The sequence below is a fragment of the Gopherus flavomarginatus genome, chromosome 14 (assembly GCF_025201925.1).
Source record: "Gopherus flavomarginatus isolate rGopFla2 chromosome 14, rGopFla2.mat.asm, whole genome shotgun sequence".
NCBI classification, from domain to species: Eukaryota; Metazoa; Chordata; order Testudines; family Testudinidae; genus Gopherus; species Gopherus flavomarginatus.
Genome location: NC_066630.1, coordinates 19146713 through 19171084, shown reverse-complemented (window position 1 = coordinate 19171084; position 24372 = coordinate 19146713). Strand labels below are relative to the sequence as shown.

Sequence of the window (24372 nt, the reverse complement as noted above, 5' to 3'; positions counted from 1 at the left end):
ATTGCACACTTATGAAAACCTCATCTATATAGCTTCCTTTACTAAAAAAAAATCATATTCACAAAACTGATTTGTAAGGTTTATTAAATATTTTTTAAAATCTGCATTGGGGGAAAAACTCTGGCATCTTTCCTTTTTTAAAAAGAAGTTGAACTAAATAAGCAGATTGCCATCCAATCAAAGTGCATGGGAAATCTAGGAATTATTATAAAATACTGCCCTCTGGTGTTAAGCCCATTCTAAATTGTGTGTGTGAGGAAGGGGGTTGTTGTTTTTTGTTTTTACCTGAAAGATCCACCTCCAGGGTCATTCAACTTGTTTTTCTGATTTGCAGAGACCTGAACACCAAAGCCCCCAGGACTTTGGCTGGCTTGTATTGTTGGTGCCTTCCCTACTGTGCCTGAAAAACACCAAGCAATGTTATTATGAGCTGTCTTAGACAATTTACATCAAAGAACCTTCTGTCCAGGAACTAAATTTAACTGTCTCTAAATTGCAAACAAAAGCAAGTTGTTATTTTTAAAGGTTCCATTACTGAAGAAGAGAGAACAATTTAAGAAATAAAGATGAATATTAACTTTTTTTCAACATTTACTTGTGAAAAAATTAAAGATTCTAACACTGCAAACTATTATTCATAGCTGACTAATTAATATATTTATTATATTATTAATATAATGGCAATAAGTATGTTTGCAACTACCAGTAAGCTACTCTTCTACATAATCTGCACAGAATAAGCAAACAGGAACTGAAATAATTTATTTTAAAGGATAAGCGAGAGGTACCATCTAAGAGTTTTGGTAAAAATCATGTTTAAAGATATTCAATAATACTGTAGTATTTTGTCTTTGAAAAGTAAAATATATTTTCTTTTTTCCTATATAATGGTTTACTTTGTTACAATGAACAACCACACATTTTCAGAGTTAAAAAAACAATTTGAGTTACTGTTTTACACAGTACATAAAAATATGTAAAATTTGAAATAAAATCCTATTTAAAGCCCTACACTTTTCTCATTTAAAAAATATTTTGTAAGCAGTTCACTTCTGTATCTATACTATGAAAAAATACTTTCAAATACATGGTTATATCAATCAAAGTAAAGATTTTCAAATGGGCCTAGGTGCACGCAGTTCCTCATTGAAAGTTAATAGGAATGGTCATCTAATTCCCATCAGTGTTTTAGAAAATTCCAACCAAAACATATAACAATTTTCTGTTACTAATTAGCAATAAAAATTACCACAAAGCAATAGAGCTCTGGATGATCAATGCAAGGAAACATTATACCAGGGCTTGAATTAAAAAGTTTTGATCAAGTGGAATTTTTACATTTTTAAGTGATACTTTAGTTTACTGCTTATATACTTTATTAGTCACATCTATTCGGGCTATAGGTAGTCTGATTCTCTTTATCGTTCTTCAGTGCAAGCCCTTTTTAGGCATGTATAAGATATTAAAAATTAAGGTCTTCTGAATTGATAAATTCTTCCCTTTTCATGCTTACAAATCTCAATTACTATTAATGAGTTACATACACATTATTGTATGTAATAGACCTTGAGATACCTTCAAAATTATCTGAAAGACCTTCTTGCAGTAGTCTTATGACTCATTTATTATCTGCAAGTGGGCATGCTTTCATGAATTTTTGTGATTTATATTATTTTTTTGTTTCATAAGTCCTAAAAACTAAAGTATGATTAGCTGAACTAATAAATTATTTAACAACGTATGCTTTTCTGTAACAAAAGGGTTTGCCTTGACTGAGGACAGCATTTTTTTTTTAATTCTAAGATCTTTGTTCAGTCTGAGCTCTCAAGACAAAATTTATTTGACGGTTTTTGTTCAATCCCTCAGTCTACTGTGTATTACAGAAACCTCTGTATGAAGCCTCAGTCTTGGAAAATCCACAGTAAGATTTAGGCCATCAGTTTCTAGACCCAGGGAATGAACATGTACTGTGACATATTGAAGATCCTTGAGATGACACAAATAGCATCAATCCTTTACCTGGTCAACTCATGTATCTATTTCAAGTAAACTAATTAGAACACTTTTTATTGAGTGAACTGGAAAGCATGGGATAATGAATGAAATAGAAGAAAAATTGACATAGGTCAGCATGTGCTATTTCTGTTTTGGAGACTCAAAGGGGCATTAATAATAAAAAAACTGCAATGGCGCTGGCAAGGTGTAACAGATTTAGTGTATAATGTTAAAAATAAAGTAATTAAATAGTAGTAATGTTCATCCAGAATTAATTAGCATCAATAGTTTGATTTTTCAATGGATGCTAAACTTTGATCCAAGAATATTACAAGAAAGTACAGCAATGCAGTAGTCAATCCTTTAGTTTCCTGAAAGCAACCTAAACATATATAAACTGTCATATCTAAACTGTATATAGAGAATTAAATTCCACTTGCCTTCACCCTATGCATATGAATTTTCTCAACTGGATCTGATAGAATGTAATTAAGTATGAGGTTTTAAATCTGGGATGATGTATACCTCCTTTTCTATTTTTAACAGCTACTGTATGTATATAAGCAACAATTTCCTAGGTTGCATACTTTGTTGTTGCAAGGCCCAAAGCAAAGATAGAAACCTTGATAATGATCTCTTTGTTTATTAAGGCAGCCCAACACAATTTGCAGTAACATTTGTAAATTAAAATCAGCTGTTGGACTGGATACCTTAAGAGACTGATAATGACATACTGAGTCTTTCACTATTAGGTCACAGGTTTAAGTATAGGCAGCAGGGTTTGGAGGAATGAGCCTGAGATTAGCTGTCAGTAGATGCCTAGTTCTAATCCTGGCTCTGCCAACGATTCACTGTGTGGCCTTTGCCAAGCTACTTTACACCCCGCTAGCTCAGTTTCCCCAGCTGCATGGCCTGGTTTACACTGTTTTTGTACTGGTGTAATTACTCCAATAAGGGGTGTGAATTTTTACTTAAACAGTTATACCGGTACAGCCCCTCATGTGGACAGAGTTATACAACTATAAAGATACCTGACAGTCTGCCTACACTGAAAAGTTGTACTGCTTTAACTATACCAATAAAGTTAAAGCAGCACAAACCTCGTTATACTAGGATAAAGGTTCTCTGTCCTGCTATACCTATTCCTGTATGGAGAGGGGAATGCATTATACTGTGTAAGACACAAGCATAACTGTGTTCACATTAGGGGGTTGTACTGTTTTAACTAAACTGAGATAGTTAAAGCAGTATAACTTGCATGCAAACAAGCCTGTAAACAGAGATGATAATACTCATCTCATTTAGGGGAGTTTTAAGAATTAATGTTTCTAAATGCTTTGAATGTGTAAAGCTTTATATAAATGCTAAGAATTACGCTAAGAATCTTTAGGCAAGATTGTGAATACCACCTGTTACTACCTCATGGCCAATCAATGGGCTACATGAAATAAATGTGCTTTTTAGCCATAGTTTAACAGAGAGATGTCCACATCATGCAAACTTCCATCACCATTAGTACCACTGTTGGCATTCTCAGCACAGAGGTCAAGCACTGAATGGGCATAGGAATCAAATTAACCTTCGCACATTAAGGTACACCAATCAGGATTCCGAGTGTGAAAGCTTGCACTCTCATTACATAGTAAACAATTTTTGTGTTAATAAAATTAGGATCTTAGGCCTGGTCTACACTGGGGGGGGGGGATCAATCTAAGATACGCAACTTCAGCTACGAGAATAGCGTAGCTGAAGTTGACACATCTTAGATCGACTTACCTCCCGTCCTCATGGCATGGGATCGATGGCCACAGCTCCCCCGTTGACTCTGCTTCCACCTCTCACCCTGGTGGAGTTCCGGAGTCAACGGGGAGTGCATTCGGGGATCGATTTATCGCGTCTAGATGAGATGTGACAAATCGATCCCTGATAGAGCACTACCCACCGATCCGGCGGGTCGTGAGAACATATCCTTAGTGTCAGTGCTGTCAATCCAATACTTCTTTTAAGAAGTAAACTGACTTCAACCCTGACTGGAGAAAGCAGTCCCAAGCATGAAAAGATAGATCAGTCTCCATGTCCAGGCAACCCTTGGCCTCTCTGAAGTGAATGGCCAGTCAGAGTGTCAAATGGTGCTAATTGTAATGGCGGGTTTAGGATGTATATATTTGCGCATGGGCAACAGGAGAGACCAAATTATTCATCAGATAGACAATAATGATTTTAGACATTCCCAATCTAGACTGGATTCAGACTGAAGACCTTAAGATGACAAGCTCTGTATACCATTACAAATACTCGGTTATCTAACTGCCTGCATCCAAAAAGATATTTGACAACTGTAAAGAAAAACAAGGTTAAAGATGGCAAGTAATAAAGGGGTGCTGGGAAATACACACAAGAACCTCTAGGGAGAATAAGGAGGAGAGAACAAGCCAGTCCATTAATCTATCTTTGCACAGCTGTATGGAGCATCCTGGTTCCATACGTAGCCTCTTGCACCCCAGACTGTCAGTGGCTAGGCATGCTGCATTCAGCACTCAGTCTCTGGCAACACAAAAAGTGACTCTGGCAGCAGATGAAAGGCGTTTAGCTGAAAAGTTTCTCAAATGTCCTACCTGGTCCTCTGCAGCTGGAAAGACAGTGGCTACAATGTGTGGCCTCAAGGGTGAGAGATAAAGCAGGGAGATTAAACCAAAACATTCTTATGGCTGCATCAGAAAAGTGAAGAAAGTCTTTCCCACATCAGGGGAAAAGGTCATACCATAAAACAGTAAAAGCCAAACCCCTCACTTCATTCGAAACTGCTAAGTGCAACCTGGGCAATTTAGGATGTAGCCTTAAATTAGTAGTTATAGAACAGTTAGCTATATCAGTCAGAAAAATAGGTCAAAATTATATCGTGAAAACATGCATTTTCAGCCAGGAAAATGTAAAAGGTAATGTCAAGCCTGCCAATGTCAATGCTCAGTTTTCCCCATGCTACTACTTGGTAATAAAATTACAATTAAATTCATACAAATGTAACATAAACTCACTAGAACATTTAAACCCATACCTTGTGGTCTAATGGTCTGAGTTATTACCACTGGCATCCTAATCTGGGTAGTCTGGCAAGCAGGGTTTCGTTTCACAGTTTGAGCAGATGTTGACTGGATAATCTGCTATTATTGAAAAAAAGTATACTTATATTATACTCTATATACAAACACACACCACGTGTAAATATATATATTTACATATATAATTACTAATTTAAGCATGTGGGTCTCTAAACCACAGCCAGTTGGTGACAAAAGTCATATTTCTGTAATGTATGTGATTTTGTGGGTGTGTGTGTATATGTATACACACACACACTCTCTCTCACACGTCAGCAGTATGCTTTTGAAAAAGAATAACCATAAATATTGTTTGGCAAAAAAGTCATTTTCTTGATCCAAAAATATTGTATTTCATAGGTGTGAGATCAAAAATAAAGCTCTGGGGTTTTTTTTAAATACAATTTTACTAAGAAGGAAAAACATTTTAGGAAATCTTCATACTAGTTTCAGTGGTGTTCATCTACAGCCCCATAGGCTTTTCCCTTTTTTACTATTTTTGTTAGTACACTTCTGCATTTTTAATAAATATCGAAAGTTAAATCTCAAATGGTTACACAAGACTTGCAGTCACACATGCAAAAATGGGAAACAGGGACTTTTTATAGTCACTGTGTAATCTTCTACCTTTTATCATTTATTTTTAAAATCATAGAATTTTATTGCTTCAATTAATCTTGGGGCAAAGCCTACTGCCCTTATTGAAATTCTCAATTAAGTCAGAACGAGATAAGAACCTTGCAACTTGATCCCTTATAAATAAAAAAAGAAAAACAAAATCTGCAAGGGTCACATCTCAATGATATCAAAATACATGTTCATAATATCAGGAACAGAAAAGCACAGATGTAGAACACTAGACTGTCCAGTACACGTGGCTTTCTCAGAGGAAGACAAAATCCATAAATAAACTAAAAAAACTGCAAGAAAAGTTTAATGATTTTGTAGGGGGGAAGGAGAAGGGGAGGGGGACAACCTCCACTTTAAAGGATGGTAATGACACAGCCATGACTGGTTGAAGATAAAGCTACACAGACAACTCAGGGTCCTGAAGATATCACAACTCATACAACCTTCACAGTCATGGCTGTATCATTACCATCCTTTAAAGCGGAAGTAGTTTCTCTCTCTCTCTCTCTCAAACAAAATCAGTAACATTTCCTGCAGGATGACTGTACTACAATTCAGATTGCAACCTAATTTAATATGTTACACAGAGCAAATAATGCATCTTTGTTTGGCTCATCAGCATTATTCTTATGAACTGTACCCCAGAACATCTTACAACTATACAGGCCAAATCCTGGATTTAAAAAGGGATTTTGCAGGATTATAAAATACAGTGAAAATGAGAAATTATGTTTTCAAATTTAGTTTTGAAAACAGAGTGAGAAGGAATGGAGGTAGGATGATAAAGGAAAAGTTTCCATCACCAGAAATTCAATAAAAGGTTCCTGCATCATAAGCAGTGAAATTATGGGAAAAGGGAAGGAGATTGGGACTAGTTAAGCAGAGGGAGTGTGAAGGGGAACTGAGTGAAACATGGTTGGTGGGGTAGGCTAAAGTAGGACCATGGAGTTTTTAAAACAAAAGGGGCAATTCTCATTTGTGCCTGAAATTAATGAGGAGCCACTGGAGGAGTATAAGGATGGGCATGATGTGTGGTCGTGATTCTTTGTACGTGAGAGAAGACAGGCAGCAGCATTCCGTACATGCTGGAATTTGGAGAAGTGGGAGGCCATAGTCAATCTGAGAGGAGACAAAGACATGCATGGATGAGGAGTCATCATAACTGCGTACACAAGCAATGTTACAGAGGTGGGGAAGCCAACTTGCAAAAACAGGAAAGGTGGGAGGGAACAAGACAGTTCAATGAAAAAGGAAGGAGCTACACTTATGGACACAGAAGAGAAAAAAGGAGGTCTCTATTAAGCTGGGAGACAGAGCAGCTGCATGTATTTGGGAATGCTCCTTTTGCCCAAGAGAAACACTTCTACCTTAAAAGCATTTGGATGAACCAAGACAGGCAATGACTGAATAGGGAAGAGCCATTAAACACAATTATCATCAGAGCATCAGCAAAACTTCAAGGTAGAAAAACGTGCTCTAGAAGAAAAAGAGGAGCTTCGTAACTGAAAATATTAAGAGAAAGGAGAACTGAATGCATCTTGATGCAGAGGAGAAATTACCACTAGACGTAGAACAAGTGTGTTTTAATAGGCAGGAAGACAATAGTCCACAATGTCATAGAGTACTCGGATCTGAAAGACAAAAAAGGCTAATTTTCTCAATTACACCTCTCTCTAGTCATCATGCTCACAATATTCTTTCAAACTAAGTTTTACTCTGGTGATAGCAGGTAAACTTCTCCTCTCTATGACATCAATACCTGTCTTCATTTCCTGATACATTCTACTCTCCTCTGAAAAGATGTAAAATGACAGATTTTAAACAGTTGACGTGGTTTGATACCAAAGACAAGGCAGTTATTGATAGTGGCTTAATAGAGAGAGAAAGGGTGTGGGACTATAAGGACAACAGGAGTGGAGAAGAGGGTCCAGAGAACAGACAGTTCTCTATGAAAACTTTCAGGTAAGGTAGGGAGTGTAAAAAGAGGGTAAATATACTGGGGTGGAAAGCAGAAAAAATTAAGTGAAAATAAAAAGTATCGCCAAATATAAATAATAAATCAAAATTATGTAAACGAAAGGAACCCCATAACACCCTGTCCATACTATCTGCATAGGCTACATGTGGCAAAGAGCATCTAATAGCAGGCTGCTACTCCCCCTCCCAAGCAGGTGGGCAGGGAGTGGGCATAGTACAACCTCTTGTGTCAACACAGCTATATGCTGGCCCCTTAGTTGGCCTGGGCTGTAAAGTTACAGTCCAGTCCTTTGTGCATTAAAACAAGTCTTACACAGAAACATCTCAGCCAGCACACTGAACATGCTGAACTAACAAAGTTTCACATAATTACATGCAAAATGTAGCAATAAAGGCAACAGTATAGGAAATAAACACACTGGAAATGATACAATTCTGAATACAATAGTCTCTGCTTGATAATTTTTCTTTTTTTCTCACAATTAAGTGAGAAAATATTGTGGAAGAAATAAAAAAGTTCTTAACTTGTATATGCACACAGTACAGATTGGCTATGGTCTGATATGACATTTATCTTCACTCATGAGTAAACACTTGCTAACTCACTTGTGGCTATGCCACTTGTGATTTATCAGTCTACTCACTCCTGAAGATAAATGTCATATCAAACCTTAGCTATCATGTAATCTGGCAGCATTAACTCACTTCTATCTTGCTTTTGTGGGTTTAGATTTCATACATAACATTAATGTTGCTATCCAGGGCCAAATTTTTACAACTTGCCTAAAAATGATGCTTGTAAAATTGCATATGCAATTGTGTTTTCTCCCCTCACATTAATAAAAAAATAAAATTAAAAAAAAAATCAGACAGCATCTTCTGGAAAAAGCTTCTTTTTCTCCACCTTAACCAATATTGTGTTGCTGGATATACTCTTTCAAAGAATCAGTGAAGTCAGAAATGAAAAAAAAAAAACCCCACAAACTATTAGGTCATGTAAGTCCTCTCCCACTTACTGTAAGATTCTCTAGTCTACTTTTAAATGTTTCAAGTAACAGGACTTTCATCACTTCCTTTGGGAGACTATTCCACAATCTAACAACAGATCTTACGGTAAGGATTTTCTCCCTTACATTCAGCCTAAATTCTACTTTGCTTAATTTTATCCCTTTATTCCTATTTATACTCCTTGCGATCACTCTAAATAATTCATCACCCTACTTTAATGCTTAAGCCCTTAAAATATTTGTAAACGTTTTTCATGCTCCCCTTTAGTCATTGTTTGACCAAGATATATTTCTTTAATTCTCTTAATCTTTCCTCTTAAATCTGTCCCTTAATCACCATTTTTGTAATTTTCTGAATTCTATTTAAATTAATTTTTTTTACATATTCAGGTACCCAAAACTGAACGTTGTATTTTTAGGGAAGTGCCACCATTGGTTGATAAAGGCCACTCCAATGGTCCATAATATAGCACCAAATTCACATTTGCCTTTTTGTCACTGGCTTACATTGCAAATATGTATCAAATTTCCAGTCCACTGTCATGTCTGGGTATCTTTCTGAATTAATGCCTTTTAAATATCTACTGTTCACTGATTATTTGCATTTCAAACTTATTATACACTCATTTTAGTTCACTGACAGGACCTATACGCATTTGTTCATTAATACAAGCCAGTTTTTTATCGCCTTCAGTGAACTTCCTTTAAACCAGTAGACACCTAATGATCAATCCCAGCTGTCTTCCAAACAGAAAGTAGAAGAGAGTGGTGTCCACTGAATCTCCAAAATGCATTCAGAATCCACCAGCTCAACATTAAAGACCCAAAACCAAAGATTTCAGTAATGTGGGGGGAAGGGGGTAAAATCCCATATTATCAGGTATTCATGGTCTGCCACTTTATTTTAGTTCTAATTTCACATTATTTCACTGACTTAGCAGCATTTCCAAGGCTGGTATAATGGTTAAGAAATATTTCAGAGCAAATACTTTTCCGATAAACAGTGGTGGATTAGCCACTGGGCCAATGGAGCCCATGCCCAGATGCCCCAGCCAACTGGGGGGCCCCGGAAAAATGGGCAGTCCTGTGCCCTGATCTGCCTGGTGTCCCTGCCAGGAAGCAGGAGAAGCCCCCGCACGCTCACTCTGCTCCCCAGCAGGAGCGCCAGGTGGGCAGGGGAAGCCCCCACACCCCAACTCTGCTCCCTGCCCGGAGCACCGGGCAGGTGGGTGAGGCCCCCGTACCCCAACCCCATTTCCCCATCAGGAGCGCAGGGGTGTGTGTGAGGGGGGACTGCAGGTGGAAGGGGTGGGGAGGAGCCCCCCACTCGCTCTGACCAAGGGCCTCACAAATCCCTAATCCACCTCTGCCAGTGAGTTCCAGTTATCCCTTTTGGACAACATGCACTGTTTTCATAAACACACATTTCCTAACCAAGAACTCCGAACACAAGCATTACATTTATAACACCGACAAACGCTGGTGTGTCAGCAGGTGAGATTGAATCTGGGACCTCTGGAGCTTAGTGCATGAGCCTCTACTGCATGAGCTAAAAGCCATATGGCTGTTGGCTAAGGCTGTAGAGCAGCCTCATTAATCTCTGTCTCTGTAAGTGGTCTCGGTGCCACTGGATGGGACAGAGCACCTCATCCAGGAGGTATGTGGGTTATACATTTATAGTTCTTTGTATTTACACTCAGATTTTTTACAAAAGGCGGTCTGAAAGCTAACATTCCTACTGCTACTAGAGACCTTCAGGTTTGCCATCCAACCTCTAGAACTGACTATACTTCTTGAAGCCCTTTCTTATCATATTGCAGTGTTTCCTCTTTTATCAGCTATTCTATCAGCAAGTCCATATCTAAGATAGCAAGTGAATATGAATCATATGCCTACACCCAAATGAATCAAAACTGAAAGGAAAAATTTATTCTACAGCCAAGTTGTCCAATAGCAAAAAAGGATGGTATTGATAGCACTGATCTCTCAATCTAACCTGAGAAACACAATACATACAATGCAACACACAGCTGGATTATCACCACTAGATATGTTACATACAGCTTCAATAGGGTCAACAAATATGAAAAACTGCCCTTGTTTGGTTTCACAGTTCTATCACTATTTGTTACCTGTAGTACCCATAATGTGCTAAGTACTGTCCACATACATGAATACACAGTTCCAGTCCCAAAGTATTTGCAGTTTACTCAAACCCACATCAAGTATGTAGGTATATAAATATTTTTTTGGCTCATCACATTAGTCACTCATCAATATTTTTTCAGTATCGAAAGGAAAACTTAATCAAAGATTCCATCCAGCTTTCTCAGCAAGCAGGAATTAATACTGCCACCTCAGTTTTTCACCTGCAGATCTCAAGGTGCTTTACAAAGGCGTTAAGTATCAGAGGGGTAGCCGTGTTAGTCTGGATCTGTAAAAGCAGCAAAGAATCCTGTGGCACCTTATAGACTAACAGGCGTTTTGAAACATGAGCTTTCGTGGGTGAATACCCACTTCGTCAGATTATCATTATCTCCTCTTTGATCTATCAGAGGCATCATACGATTTTAAAATTGAAGTTTTCTTCATTTCCTATTGATTTCTACATTCATGCACCATAACTGTACATGGTCCCACAGATGAAAATTTATACTGAAGCACCCCCTCACACATCTAAAATGGTGCTACCAATATCACTTCAGCTTTGCAGCAACATCTTGATTATGCACAAAATTTTTGTTCCGTACCTCTTTCTTAAAGGAGAAAACAAGAAAACTGTTTTCTTATTATTTTGATGCAACTTCAATTTAAGGGAAAATTCACAAAATACTTTAAAACAACAAACTCAACTGGTTCTGCTGGTTCTGCGTGGGACTTTCAAGGTTGCTCAGCATTGGCATAATCTTGCTGGCACTGAAGCTAATGGGAGTTTGACCAAAGACTTCCACAGAATGAGAGTTTTGCTAATGCAGGACTTTGGAAAAGTCTACTGCCTCAATGCAGGATGTGAGACTGAGTGAGGCTGGGGAGCCCTGAAATACCTATATTATAGAATAGCTATATATTACAACCATGAGCATCCAAAGGTTTCAGAAACACCTCAAACTCTGACTCCTTGGTAAAATTCAGAAAAATCAAGAGAGGGGGCTAGTAGACAGGTACCCCTAATTTTAGAAGGCACTGAATGACTCTGTAGACAGGCTGGCTCTAAAGAGGCTATACTCCATTAGTTCTGCCCCCTTCAGCTGGACATTCTGCAAAGCCACTTGAAATTCTCTTCGGTAAGCTCCAAGTCTAGAGAATCTGAAGCCCAGTCAGCTTTCTCCCTAAGCATTGGTCAGCTTGAGGCAGGCCAGCTGTAATCTTCCTCTGTCGGTCTGTTTTGGGCAATCTGGCCAAGGGTCCTTGTTGTGCTCTGGGTTTAGGGAACACAGACTACTTTGAAGAATGCACAATGTACACCATTAAAAGGTCAATATTTCTAATAGTTACCACACAGTTGTATTGAAGATACCTCAGTGTCTGCCTGTAATTGGAACAGTGGTTGTTGTGGTAACTCAGATAACCTAGTACAATGATTTTTGTCAGATGCTGACTTAACCAATATAGCACAATCTAGGCGATAGAGCAGGGCTTTGGTTAACCTGAGGTTCAGTTCAATCAGCCAGACTACTAATAAGCAACAGACACAGTAGTATAGATTTATATAAGGCTCTTCTTTATATAATTAAACTTTTCTGTATGTTTTCTAAATGTATTTCCATCCTTTAGTAGTCCTTAAAACACACTTTTTCTGGCAAGTCAAGATGCAACCTTCTGCCTCTGCAACTATTGCTACTTCATGAGACTACAGCAGTTATTTCATTTCTCCAAATGGATTAAAACACGTTCCTAAGAACAGTCATTTTACCAATTCACAATACAGAACTGTCATATGGCATGGCCCATCCAACTGGTGCTTAAAACATTCCACTTTTTAAGTTGTCAGCTATGATACGTTAGTTTGGAAATAAAGTTGTATGTTCAAAATAAGTTAACAGATAACTGAGCAGGCATTCATATTGCTACTCTGTACCATTCTGTTCTAAATAATACAATATTCCGGAAAAGGTTTTCCTTATTAGAGAGGAGATAATTTGCACAGTTAAAAGAGAGGAGCAACAGCAGCCAAGTCCAGATTCAAGATCACATCCACATGTCTCATGTTTACTATAAAAGATAAGGTCAAGTTTCTTAGCATCTCAAAAAGTTCATATAGTTCATTACAACTGTTCTCCTATGACTTTGCTACTCCTACTATAAAATAATTATTTTAGATTTTAAAAGTTAATGATTAAACTGTTTTAAGAAGCATATGTACTGTCCAAATGACATGGAGCTCAAATGGGTATTTAAAAAATGTACATTGTTACTTTTTAATTAAATAAACTATTTAAAGTTAAACATTTAAAATAGATTTTTTTCCCCAACTATTTATTTCCTTTCCTAAGTCTACTAGTTCAAAGAACAGTAATGTGACTAACAAGTTCTGGCAAAGCTGTTACACTTGCATTTTAGAATCCTGATAAAGCAGAATTCCATCAGTTTAAAATAATACGTTCAAATTTGCTCATCCTAATTTTTAAACCCAAGTTGTGTACTATACTCACATATACATGTGAACTGCAAACAAAGAACCATTTCACAAAAGTAGTTAAGACAGACAAGAATGGACTGCCATATCATTAGACTTAGGCTTTTGAAAAAACTGAAAAAATACATATACAAGGCTATATATGCTATATACCATGGGCCCAATGGTACCACTCCACAGTGAGTAGAACTTTACTACATGAGCAGTCCCATTGAAATCAGTGGGGCTGTGTGCATGTAGTAGGATATTATTCAGTGTAAGCAAGAGTGGGGAATAACATTTTGGTATTCTGGCTAGACTAAGCTGATTGTTACAGTAAAATTATCTTCTTTTCCATAGTTTTCTAATTAAAAATGTACAGAAGAGTTTAAAAAGGGACCCTCCCTTATTCATTTTAAATCAAATTAAAATCTAATCAAAGCAGAATAACTTAACACTGATTGCATGATCATATGATCATCTTTAAAATCTTAATTCTTCCTGTGAGTCCTGTAAGTCTTAAAAAGCTACCTCTCTTGTACTGCTGTAATTAGGTAAGTATCCACTGCAACTATATAAAAATCTTTATGTCCCAGAAATGAAAGCCCTGATCCTGCAAAGACTTATGCACATCCTTAGCGTTATACAGTGTCAGTACTTCCATTAAAATTAATAGGAATACTCACAGTACATAATGGTCAGGGCCAGCTCCATGGTTTGTGCCACCTCAAGCAGCCAAAAAAACAAAAACGAAAAAAAAAAAAAAAAAAAGAAGGCTGCAATCGCGATCTGCAGCTCTACCGCCGCCGCTTCAGTCTTCGGCCACAATTCAGTGGCTGGTCCTTCGCTCCGACAAGGACCCGCCCCCAAATTGCTGCCGAAGACCCGGACGTGCTGCCCCTTCCCCATGGCCGCCCCAAGCACCTGCTTGTTGGGCTGGTGCCTGGAGCCGGCCCTGGTAAAGGTGAGTATGTGCATAAATCTTTGTAGGATCAGTACCTAACGTACTATATCAGAAAGACAAGATAATGAAAAACAGAAGTATTTCCAAATTAGAATGTAATAACAGAAATAAAGAGTAACTTTAAAACCACTATTCAACCTATTTAGAAGTTGTTCTTTATGTTTTAGTACCTACCAGTTGAGAACTCTGATTTGACTGTACTAGTTTAACCTGAGGAGGCTGAACTGTATTTGATACAAATGTGCAAATGCTGTTTGGTTGCCTTATTCCTACTGTCTGAGTTGTGACATTAGAGGAAATATTTCCAGAGGCAGGTTGAGGTATAACTTGTGACAGCTTGGTTTGTTGAAGCGGCTGCTGAGATGGCTGTCCTTGCAAAACCGAATGTTGGCTATTCAATAAAGATTGTCTCAATGCCGGCAGACTTTTCTAAAAAAAAAAAATAAAAAAAGAAAAATGGGGAAAAAAATCAAACTTACTAAACCATCAAAAAAGAGTCTGTTTTCGAAATGTATACGCACACTGGAAAGCATAAATCTTTAAAACCAGTTGTATGACCTGTCTAGCACTTCAGGAGAAATAAACTTGTACATTTTAACATTCTTCATATTTTATATGAAGAGAGAAAATTCAGCATGGATCTCATCACAAGTTATTAATTTTTAATTTGGTCAACATGGTGGGCTACAGTATGACCTATCCTAATCCCATCACACAGGGGAGTAAGGCCCCAAAACCAGCAGTCCATTAGGACTACCTGAAACATGGATTTAGATCCTGTGAGGAGCAAAAAGTGGATGGGGAGAAGTGGAAGGGCAGAAATGAACTCCATTTCCACTGTGTGCTGCCAGAAGTAAACTGCACCCCTCCTAGGACTGTAGTAAGATACCTCTCCACATAGAGTACCTAAAGCAAGACAATTTAACTGTGGCTGTCTTAGGGCAATAGCTGTGTACTGTATTACTACTGACGTACTGTACTGACTTTATTAGAAAAGTGTGCTATTGTGTGCTTCATGTTCAGACTGGTTCATCCAAAAAAAAGTTCTAAAAGAGTACACTGTATTTTATGAATACACTTTTTACTTTTTATATTATGTTCTTTTGAAGTGCTCCTCCAGGCAGCTGCAGGCTTTCGCAGTGCTTACCCCAGGCTGTAGTCACTTTTAACTTCTGTTTTTTATTTAAAAACGTAATTGTTGTTGCCAAGAAATGACTTCAAAGACAGGGAAGAAGTTAAAACTTTTTGCCAGAGATGGCTGAAGAAGGAAAGCAGGGAAGAGAGTAAAAAGAAACGGTTAATTATATCCTAGGAGAGTAGAGAGGAGAAAGGAAAGGGAAGGAAAGGAAATGAAATGAAAGGAAAGGAAGAATTAAAAAATTAGAGGAAAATTCTGCCCTAAACTGACAGACTGCAAGTTGGGAGAAAAATAGAAAACCATGATAACTGGGATGTGGGTGAACAACAAAACATACATGTTTTACATCTAGGATCTAATGTTGAGTACCAGAGTGCCAAATTCTGCTTACTCTGCTCACATAAGTAAGCAGCTGGAAGTCAATGATAGTTTTGAATAAGTAAGGCAAGCAAAATTTAACCACATATGCTAATTTGGGGTACAAGAAACAATTCCATCTGAGACCACATTTTATAATATTTCTCCAGATGTTCCTCATTATAGGCGAGTCCTGCCCCAAGAGGACCACCCTGACAGAATTTACTAATTAATTATTTCAACAAAAGCAACAGCATGTTCCAGAGAAGCGTTTAGTAATCTCCCTTACACACTGCCATGTACACTGAATGTACTTGATTGCTCTTATTTAGACAAGACAAAAGCACTAGAAAAAAGTATCTCAACATGGGTACTACAAACATACTGGTGAAGTAATCTACCATACCACTTCTGACTGGTGTACTTTATTATAGACAATACTGTGTTTATTTATCATAGAAAAGTAAACCCATTACAACAGTAAGATACCTAAAGTCATGTGGGTGGTCTTTAACTACCTATGTTAAATGTGATGTAATAAAGCTGCCAAAGACAATCCATTTCTTCAAATTTTCCGTTTAAATATGGGAATATAATATTCAAGTAACGCACAGAATATTTATGTTTCTAAATTAGAAATTCTTCTTTTTCTATTTCTTAACTAAAATGTTCTAGATAGTCAAAACTGATTACGTATTGTGTGCAAGTTTGTACATTCTAAAAAAATTTAAACCTGAATAAGAAAGGTTTATCTATTCGGTAGATAAATTTCATATCTAAACAATATTTATATTCACCTTCAGGAAAGGTACTAGATATGGCTGAGGAGATGATTTCAGCTCTGACTGAAGGCAGCCTGTAAATTCTTCTGGATCAATCTTTGCATCCTAGAGAGGGGAAAACAAAAAAATAACTATTTGGGATTTTTCTGTTTTCTCAAAGAATGAAAACATATACTAGGACAGGCTAACATTGTGGAAATATTTATATAGCTCAATAGATAAGCCACAAATCAACAGGGACTTTTAAAGTTCAAAGTCCCTCAAACTCATCCACAGCTCTCTCTCTCTCTCTCTCTCTCTCTCTCACTCACTCACTCACACACACACACACACACACCCCCCTTCTCAGAACTCAGGAATCTGTGACCTTTATGTATGCAACTCCGTCAGGGATGCAGACTTAAAGAAACAACTGGATCCCATAAACATGCAAGTCTTTATTCAATACTTCCATTCTGTTGATAACTTTCAGACAGTGATTTCTTTAAAATACTAATCCAAAAACTGGTGTTTAAAAATAACCTTGAAAAACTATTATAACATTTACTAGCCCTGGCACAAAACCTATCAGAATAAGAAAAAGATACTTTACTTGATGGTTAAAAAACACCACCACCCAGATGAGTGAACAAGTAGAATTTTTGAAGTAAGATTTAAAATAGAAGAATTATATGTATGTATGTTTATTAGTGAAGATGAAGGATCTATTGAAGCTAAGTACATTTTTAATTTTTCTGAAACTATCATTAGTAAAATACTTATAGGCTGTCTAATGATTCAGCTGTCCTACTCTTGAGCCTCTCTGTGGTTAATATAGTATAGTAGAGAAGAAACAAAATATACCTATTAATATTTATTTTTCAATGTTTCAAACTTTAATTCTTTAAAACTAATAGTTTTCAAAAGTTCAAACTAATTTTTATTGGAACTACTAATAATTTTGTTGGATCACTTTTACGTGGGAAAGAGTCTTAGACTTTCCAAATCAAAATGTTTAAAATGCGCAAGTGTTCCTTGATAATCAATTCAAGACCATCATCTTCTTTCAGGTGCATATTCCTTGGCATACACAAACAATGCAAGCTTGACTATTTGTCAAAGCCTTTGATAAAGTCTGTCTGCAGTGTATATCTGTTCTGTAGTGTACACTGAAATATATGTAGTACTGGAAGCTACCATAAGTCAGTTTTTCTGCAAGACCAATCACATAGATTCCATCTACAGAAAAAGCTATTTTGGTCATGTAAGTCATTCTGTTTAAGTTTGGAATTTTTTAAATCCACAGGCATTCAGGCCCCATTCTTGCAAAAAGACCCCCAGGGATCTTTTTACAGAATCTTGGCCTTAATGACTTCTTAGAAAAATGTTTCAGTTACTCCTCGATTCTGCTTCAGAAAGGCAGATCCATACAGAGTACAAATTACTTGAATGGGACTTTAATTGTGACATAAGAGACCACAGCTTACAGGATCAGAGCCACAGAAAGCTCTCACAAAACATATTTATTATATTTCTAAATAAACTTTATCAAAATATTATCCATCAAAACATGAGTACTGTTCATAATGTTTATTAAATATTGTGACATTAATCAGCATTTTAACCTACTACAAGCAAGAGAAAATACAGCTTGATTAACAATGAAATTGTGAGGTTACATTCAGTGCAGAAAAAATTTTATGACCATTTTTATGCAACACTTTTACCTTTCAACATTTCTGTACTGCAAACAGAAGCTAAAGAATAGATGAGTATCAAATTCAGTAACAATTTTCTGCATCTATAAATAGCACGTACAATATACAACTAACACAGTTGAATATTTACCAGCAAATCCTGAACCAGAGCTTTCACATTACAGGATGTTTCTGGAGAAGGTGAATTATGGGAAGCAAGTTTTATCAGGGTAGCTAAAAAGTTTTTGCATTTCTTCACATTCTCTTGCATTTCCTGTTTAAAAAAAATCAGATATACATATTATGTTGATATTGTTCACTGCTTAGACTAATACATGTAAATAATGGGAAAATTAGAACATTTCTTATCCAAATAAAAGCAATTTGAGAAGTGTCTTCAATTATTTGGCTATTGCCACTGTAGTTTGGCACTCTCTTCACTTCCATTTAATCATTAATAGTCATACCATACAGTTACTAACTAAATTAATCACAGAAATATTTATTTTTCATGTCTGATATGCTATCATTCATTATATCCTTCATGGAACTGCAACCCTACATGATAAAAAACCATCACGAAATGTCAAAAATCCAAGCAATCACTGAGATAGCAAATACTGAATTCACAGTTTTTTTCTTTATTTTTTAACTTACTATACAACATAACATCAACTGTACAAATCAAATAATAAATACATTTCAGATATTATCCTGTCTAAATCCCAATTTATTTGATCAGTTTACTATAACATATGTTCTAATCTTAAGCCACCATGACCTTTAAAACTGTCATTTTGCCATATACTGAGGACAAAGGCCACTGATATTATAGAACAACCTGCTTATGCACACAGTCATAATGATGGAGTCTGTCAGTATAATTAGAGGTCTATTTGTTCCAATTACAGAAATACTCCTTATACTGCACAAAGTTGGCCAAGTTAACTGTCAAGATCACTGCTAGTCCCTCAAAGCATTTAGCTAAAATGTGTTCTTAACAGAATGTATAAGGAGGCCACTAACAGGATGTTATGGGAATTGGGTTGGTGTGAAAGCTCTTCCTGGTATTAAATAAAACTGAAAAGTGCATATATAACCAAGAAAGAAAATCCCTATTAACCTTCTAAACACTCAAACATTCCAGAACTTACATACAAACCTGTGATACAACTGTAGTCCCTGGTACAGGAGAGCTAGGTATGACCTGGGGCTGTGCTGGTACTTGTGCTGTCGTATGAGGTGGAAGTGGCAACCGTGGATGACCTTGTGCTGAGGTTTGAGTTTGTCCTCCAAAAATTACTGTAGGTTGTTGAGTTGCTGGGGTTCCAGTTGCTGCTGTTGTTTTAATTAAACTCTGATAACTTGTGGTAGCTACTGATACCTGATGATATTGTTATAATCAAAAAGCAGATAATTACCTTCTTTAATATCTTTTATTCGATAATAAATCTTTAAAGCCCAAAAATTGCAAACTTACACTTGCCTTCTACTGCTGAGTTTAGCAGCTTATTACAACAAGAAAGTATTCTTCTGTAAGGTTACAATTTGAGGGCACAAATGTGTCACACCTTATTCATGTTACTTTACTTTTTGAGTGGTCCCTTTAATTTCAGTGGAACTGTTCAAAGGGAAATGTATTACTAAACAGGAATATGGGTGGTATAATCTGGCTCTTTCACATTAGACAACTTGAGTGGCAAATTTACCACTAGAATTACTGTGTGCAACTCCAATGGCAGTGAGTTTCACCCTTGCTATATTTGGAAAATAAACTCATGGATAAAACTCATTTTCTTCTGTTTGTAATACAAGTAGTATATTAACATTTATCACCAAAACTCATTTAGAAAGCCTTACCTACATGACTGGTTGCATCGGCATTCGTTTTTGTTCGTGTTGTGCTGGTAACACTTTTAATACTTACTGTAGTGTGTGACAGATTGGAGCCTCCAGGTGAGGTTGCAGTAGATGTAGCACTAACTGGTGTAGCAGTTGATGGTACAACTTTGGCTTGCACTGGAAGTCCCAGGTGGACAGCAGATGCGGCTACAGAAGTAGGTTGCTAGTATAATAGGAGAAAAAGTATTAAGTGCACTCAAATTACTGAAGATGCAAAAAGTACAAAGGTTCTTTTACACAGTGATGAATTATGTATCTAATAATTAACCTCTACAGAAGGTTAGCAAAAAAGCATCATTTATTTTTACTACACAGCAACATGTAAATGATCAAATTGCTACACCTACAGTAAGATAATTATTTTATTCATATACAGATAAAAATGTCCAGGTGTATCTTCTTCCCTATTCTTTTGAGCACGTGAGCAGCAACACGCATCATTTTATTTTGAACAAGTGTTTCTTATTGCTAAAAGCTAGGAACATTACTAAAACATCTTAATACGTAAATATAACATAGCAGAGCATAGGAAAAAAAGGACAATGTGAACTGGGGGAAAAAATTCACTAACATTTTGTGTCACATGGATGCATTACAGCAGTTATAATATGGCATATACATGATGTCATCACTAAATTAAATTTTTTAGATTATATTTGTAACCAGTACATACTGATCTTGTAGTCATGCACTGGCTCTGTCCAGTATTTTCTTTGAAAAATTAATACAGATAGAACATTTAAAAAGAGAAAAAAGATAAGTGATGTAAAATTAACATGAAAACATTTACACAATTATGTAAGGAACCTGCTATAAGATTCCTGGTGAGAAATTTGTGTTCTAGCTTAACTTGAACCAGGGCCACCCAGGGAAGGGGTGAGGGCGCGCAAGCGGGGCAATTTTCCTCAGGCACCGGGCCTCGCAGGGGCTCCCACGAGAATACATTATTCTATAGTATTGCAACTTTTTTTTATGGAAGGGACCCCCGGAATTGCTTTGTCCCAGGCCCCTTGAATCCTCTGGGTGGCCCTGACTTGAACTCCCACATAGTAGTCAAGGGGAAACCGGGCAATGATAATATTCAACTCTAGGCAGGGGCTTCCAAATTCTGATATATGATCTTGGCGTTCCATCAGTTCACTTCACAACAACGTATAAGATGGTGGTATGTAAATTAATAAAGTTTGGGAGTCACTGCTTTAGAGAGAGGTGCTGGATGCATTATTAACAGAGCATTTCTTGATCCACAGAGTTACAATGATGAGGACTTCAAAAGGTCCCATATGTCCATGTCTAAATAAGGAAAAGTATGGTGAACTGGAGAGAGGGATTTAGAGAAAATAATGGGTTGAAAGGTAAAGGCAACTGAGAGGAGGAAGCCCACACAATTTTCTTGGACAACTGCCTCTCAAAAGAATATGAAATCTTTCTAAGAATATGCAAAAGAGAAAGGTAGAAAATACTATCAAATTTTTTTGTACACAAGGAATATGCCACTTAGTACAGCATTTTGAGATCACCACATGATAGGTCAATAAAGGTAAAGTTATCATCAATGTCATCCCCCTCATCTAGATCACTATCATTGTTCTTATCTACATCAAAAATATTCCTTTCCTCCTTTCTTTAACCTGTAAACAAATTAAGTTCACCTATTTCCAGAACCAATGGTACACTTCGTGCACTGCTTAGACAGAACTCTGAAAAATTAGTTTATATTTATTCTTTATCATAATAAAAGAAAAGTGATTGTTAAAAGCTTATGAAGGAAAATGATTCTGACTTATTCACAATCTTTCCCTCAGCAGTATGCTTTAGCAATGACTAGCAATAAAATTGTCCCAGGCAGCCGACATGCCCATTATTTTTAACGGTCTATTTTCATTTGAGGAGATAAATCTAATATGTTACTACCAAACAAATTTACAACATAGTCTTAACAATAAAAATGTACCAAGAGTCAAAATGTGATTTAATTCTATGTATATTTTAGGCTACATATAAAAATTTATCATGCAGCATACAAATACTGACAGAATAAAATTATTTGTGAGTAAGGAACATAGAAAGCCAAGTTTTCAAAATGGGCTCCAAGTATGCAAACCACAAAATGTAAAATTAGCATCAACGTGCAACTGTGAAAGCAAATAAAGTAATTAGACATCTAACTACCTGATTCACAAAGGAAAATTCAAATGCACAGACAAAACTGTATTGAGATCCTTGTTGACAATGCGGCCAACTATTTATTATAGTCTGAACTTTACACAAGGCAGCAGCAGCAACAAATAAATGCACATATTAATACATTCTTTCTTTAATCTTCTAAAGCAAAATCTGACTTTTGTTTTTAAATAACTTAACACTTATGAAAAAGGCAAGACTGGTATCCCTGAACAATATAAGTTCACGATTTGCAGAACAAATACAACATATGCATCAACCATGGAAGCTTCTCATACTTGCTTGGCAATGTGCATCAGCCTTGACCTAGGAAAACTCTTCAGTGGGGAGAGGTAAATTCAATATCTATGACCATCTATCTCTGCTGATACAGCTAAGAAGGATGCCAATTAGTGCCCACTGTGATTACAGAGCTTTATAATAGATACATCTGTCCACTAAGAACCAGAGAAAGAGAGAGAGACCACACATTCATTATAGGTGAGACTGACAGCACTGCTTATTACTAAGGCTGCCCAAAACTTCCCATAATCAGACCCAGTTTTCAATTGATGATAACTTTGCCAAATTCACTGTCTGAGCTGAAATTTTCCATGACAGGTATCTACCTCAGCCTGAACTCTTCTGGAAAATTTCAGCCAAAAGTTCAGCTATTAACAGGAATGACATTAGAGAAAAATACATTTTTCACTTATGTTAAAAAAAAAATTCTGGAGACCTTTTCATTGGAATGCTCTAGTGCCCCAGGCTTTGAAATGAGGACTTGAAATTTGGCAAGAGGTGACCTTTGTGTCAGGGATGTGCCCTATTGCCATGACCACGAAAATCCATCCGAATTTGGCCAAGTCATAAGCTTTTGACAAATTGTATTTCACATACGCTCAGTAGAGATTGGAAGAGGAACTGGCAGAGAAGCAGGGTATTGGAGCCAGTACAGATGTGACTGGAAGCACAGAGAGAGAGAGAGAAAGAGAGAGAGCGCGCGCAAGTGCAGGGGAAGGAACAGTGTCTAGCTGGTCAAGGACACTGAGCACAAGGAGCCAGGGAAGAGCAATGGAAGGACTGGGGATGACTGGGCAAGGAGAGTGGGAGCAAGAGCACATGGGTGTTCAGAAGAGTGAGCCTACGACTGGGTAGGTGAAGAGAACGGGAGTGGCATGAGGAGCCAGCGGTGGGGAAGAGACAGGACTGGGCCAAGTTGGAGAGAACAGGACAGAAGGGTCAAGCATGAGGGAAACAGGCAGAAGAGTTTGTGCCCACTAGAGTACACTCCCCTTCCACACTAAGGAATAGAACTCAAAATCCTTAGTCTCACCATTCCTCTGCTGTCAGCAAATATCTGTGAAATCCACTAATAAAGTGTCCCACTGCCCATTGGTGCCAGTCCACCTAGAGGGTAACAACCTACTTCTGCTATCAGTTACTCCATTGGCTCTGTGTGGTGGATCTAAAGGTTCCAGCTCTGTGATGAACCATGTGGGCGTCAGTATAATGCTACATGGCAGAATTTCTGTTAAAAGAACATTATTAAGGATGCAAAGTCAAACACCCAAAAGTTAGGATATGACAGAATTAAAGTTGCCTGAGCAACCTTACCTCAGCCCACTTCTGCATATACATTATGATTAAGGCTACGATTTAGTCATGGGTATTTTTTAGCAACAGTCATGGACAGGTCATGAGCAATAAACAAAAATTCACCACCCGTGACCTGTCCATTACATTTACTAAAAATACCCCTGACTAAACCTTGAGGGTGGGAGGGGCAGGTTGCTGGGGTGCCGCCCCGAGGGGCTGCTGCTGGTGGGGGATGTCAGGAGCACCAGCTGCCAGGGCTGCTGAGCAGCAGCTGCTCTGGCAGCCCCCAAGACTGCTGTTGGGGGCAGAAGCTACTGGGAGTGGACCAGGGGGCCACTGCTCAGGGAGGGGTCAGGGATCACCAAGCAGTGACTGCTCCAGCTGCCCTCGAGGCCGCTGCTCAGGCAGTCCCTGGGCCAGCCACACAGGATCACCCGAGCAGCAGCCTGTGTGGCTGGCCCCGGGTCCG

The 24372-nt window shown here is 37.5% G+C and overlaps 1 protein-coding gene across 2 annotated transcripts in view; it reads right to left on the bottom strand.

The window, feature by feature from the left end:
- Positions 1 to 24372, bottom strand: part of LOC127034208 (transcription initiation factor TFIID subunit 4-like) — a 208924-nt gene that overhangs the window by 161104 nt on the left and 23448 nt on the right. Inside the window, exons 3-9 of one of the 2 annotated variants that reach the window (XM_050922813.1) lie at positions 20167 to 20304; positions 19402 to 19623; positions 18391 to 18513; positions 16579 to 16668; positions 14461 to 14715; positions 5051 to 5156; positions 286 to 400 (exon numbers count right to left, since the gene is read on the bottom strand). In XM_050922813.1, the coding sequence (XP_050778770.1) occupies positions 286 to 400; positions 5051 to 5156; positions 14461 to 14715; positions 16579 to 16668; positions 18391 to 18513; positions 19402 to 19623; positions 20167 to 20304 (1049 nt within the window). The remainder of the gene's footprint in view (positions 1 to 285; positions 401 to 5050; positions 5157 to 14460; positions 14716 to 16578; positions 16669 to 18390; positions 18514 to 19401; positions 19624 to 20166; positions 20305 to 24372) is intronic. The other variant, XM_050922814.1, reaches the window with a different exon arrangement.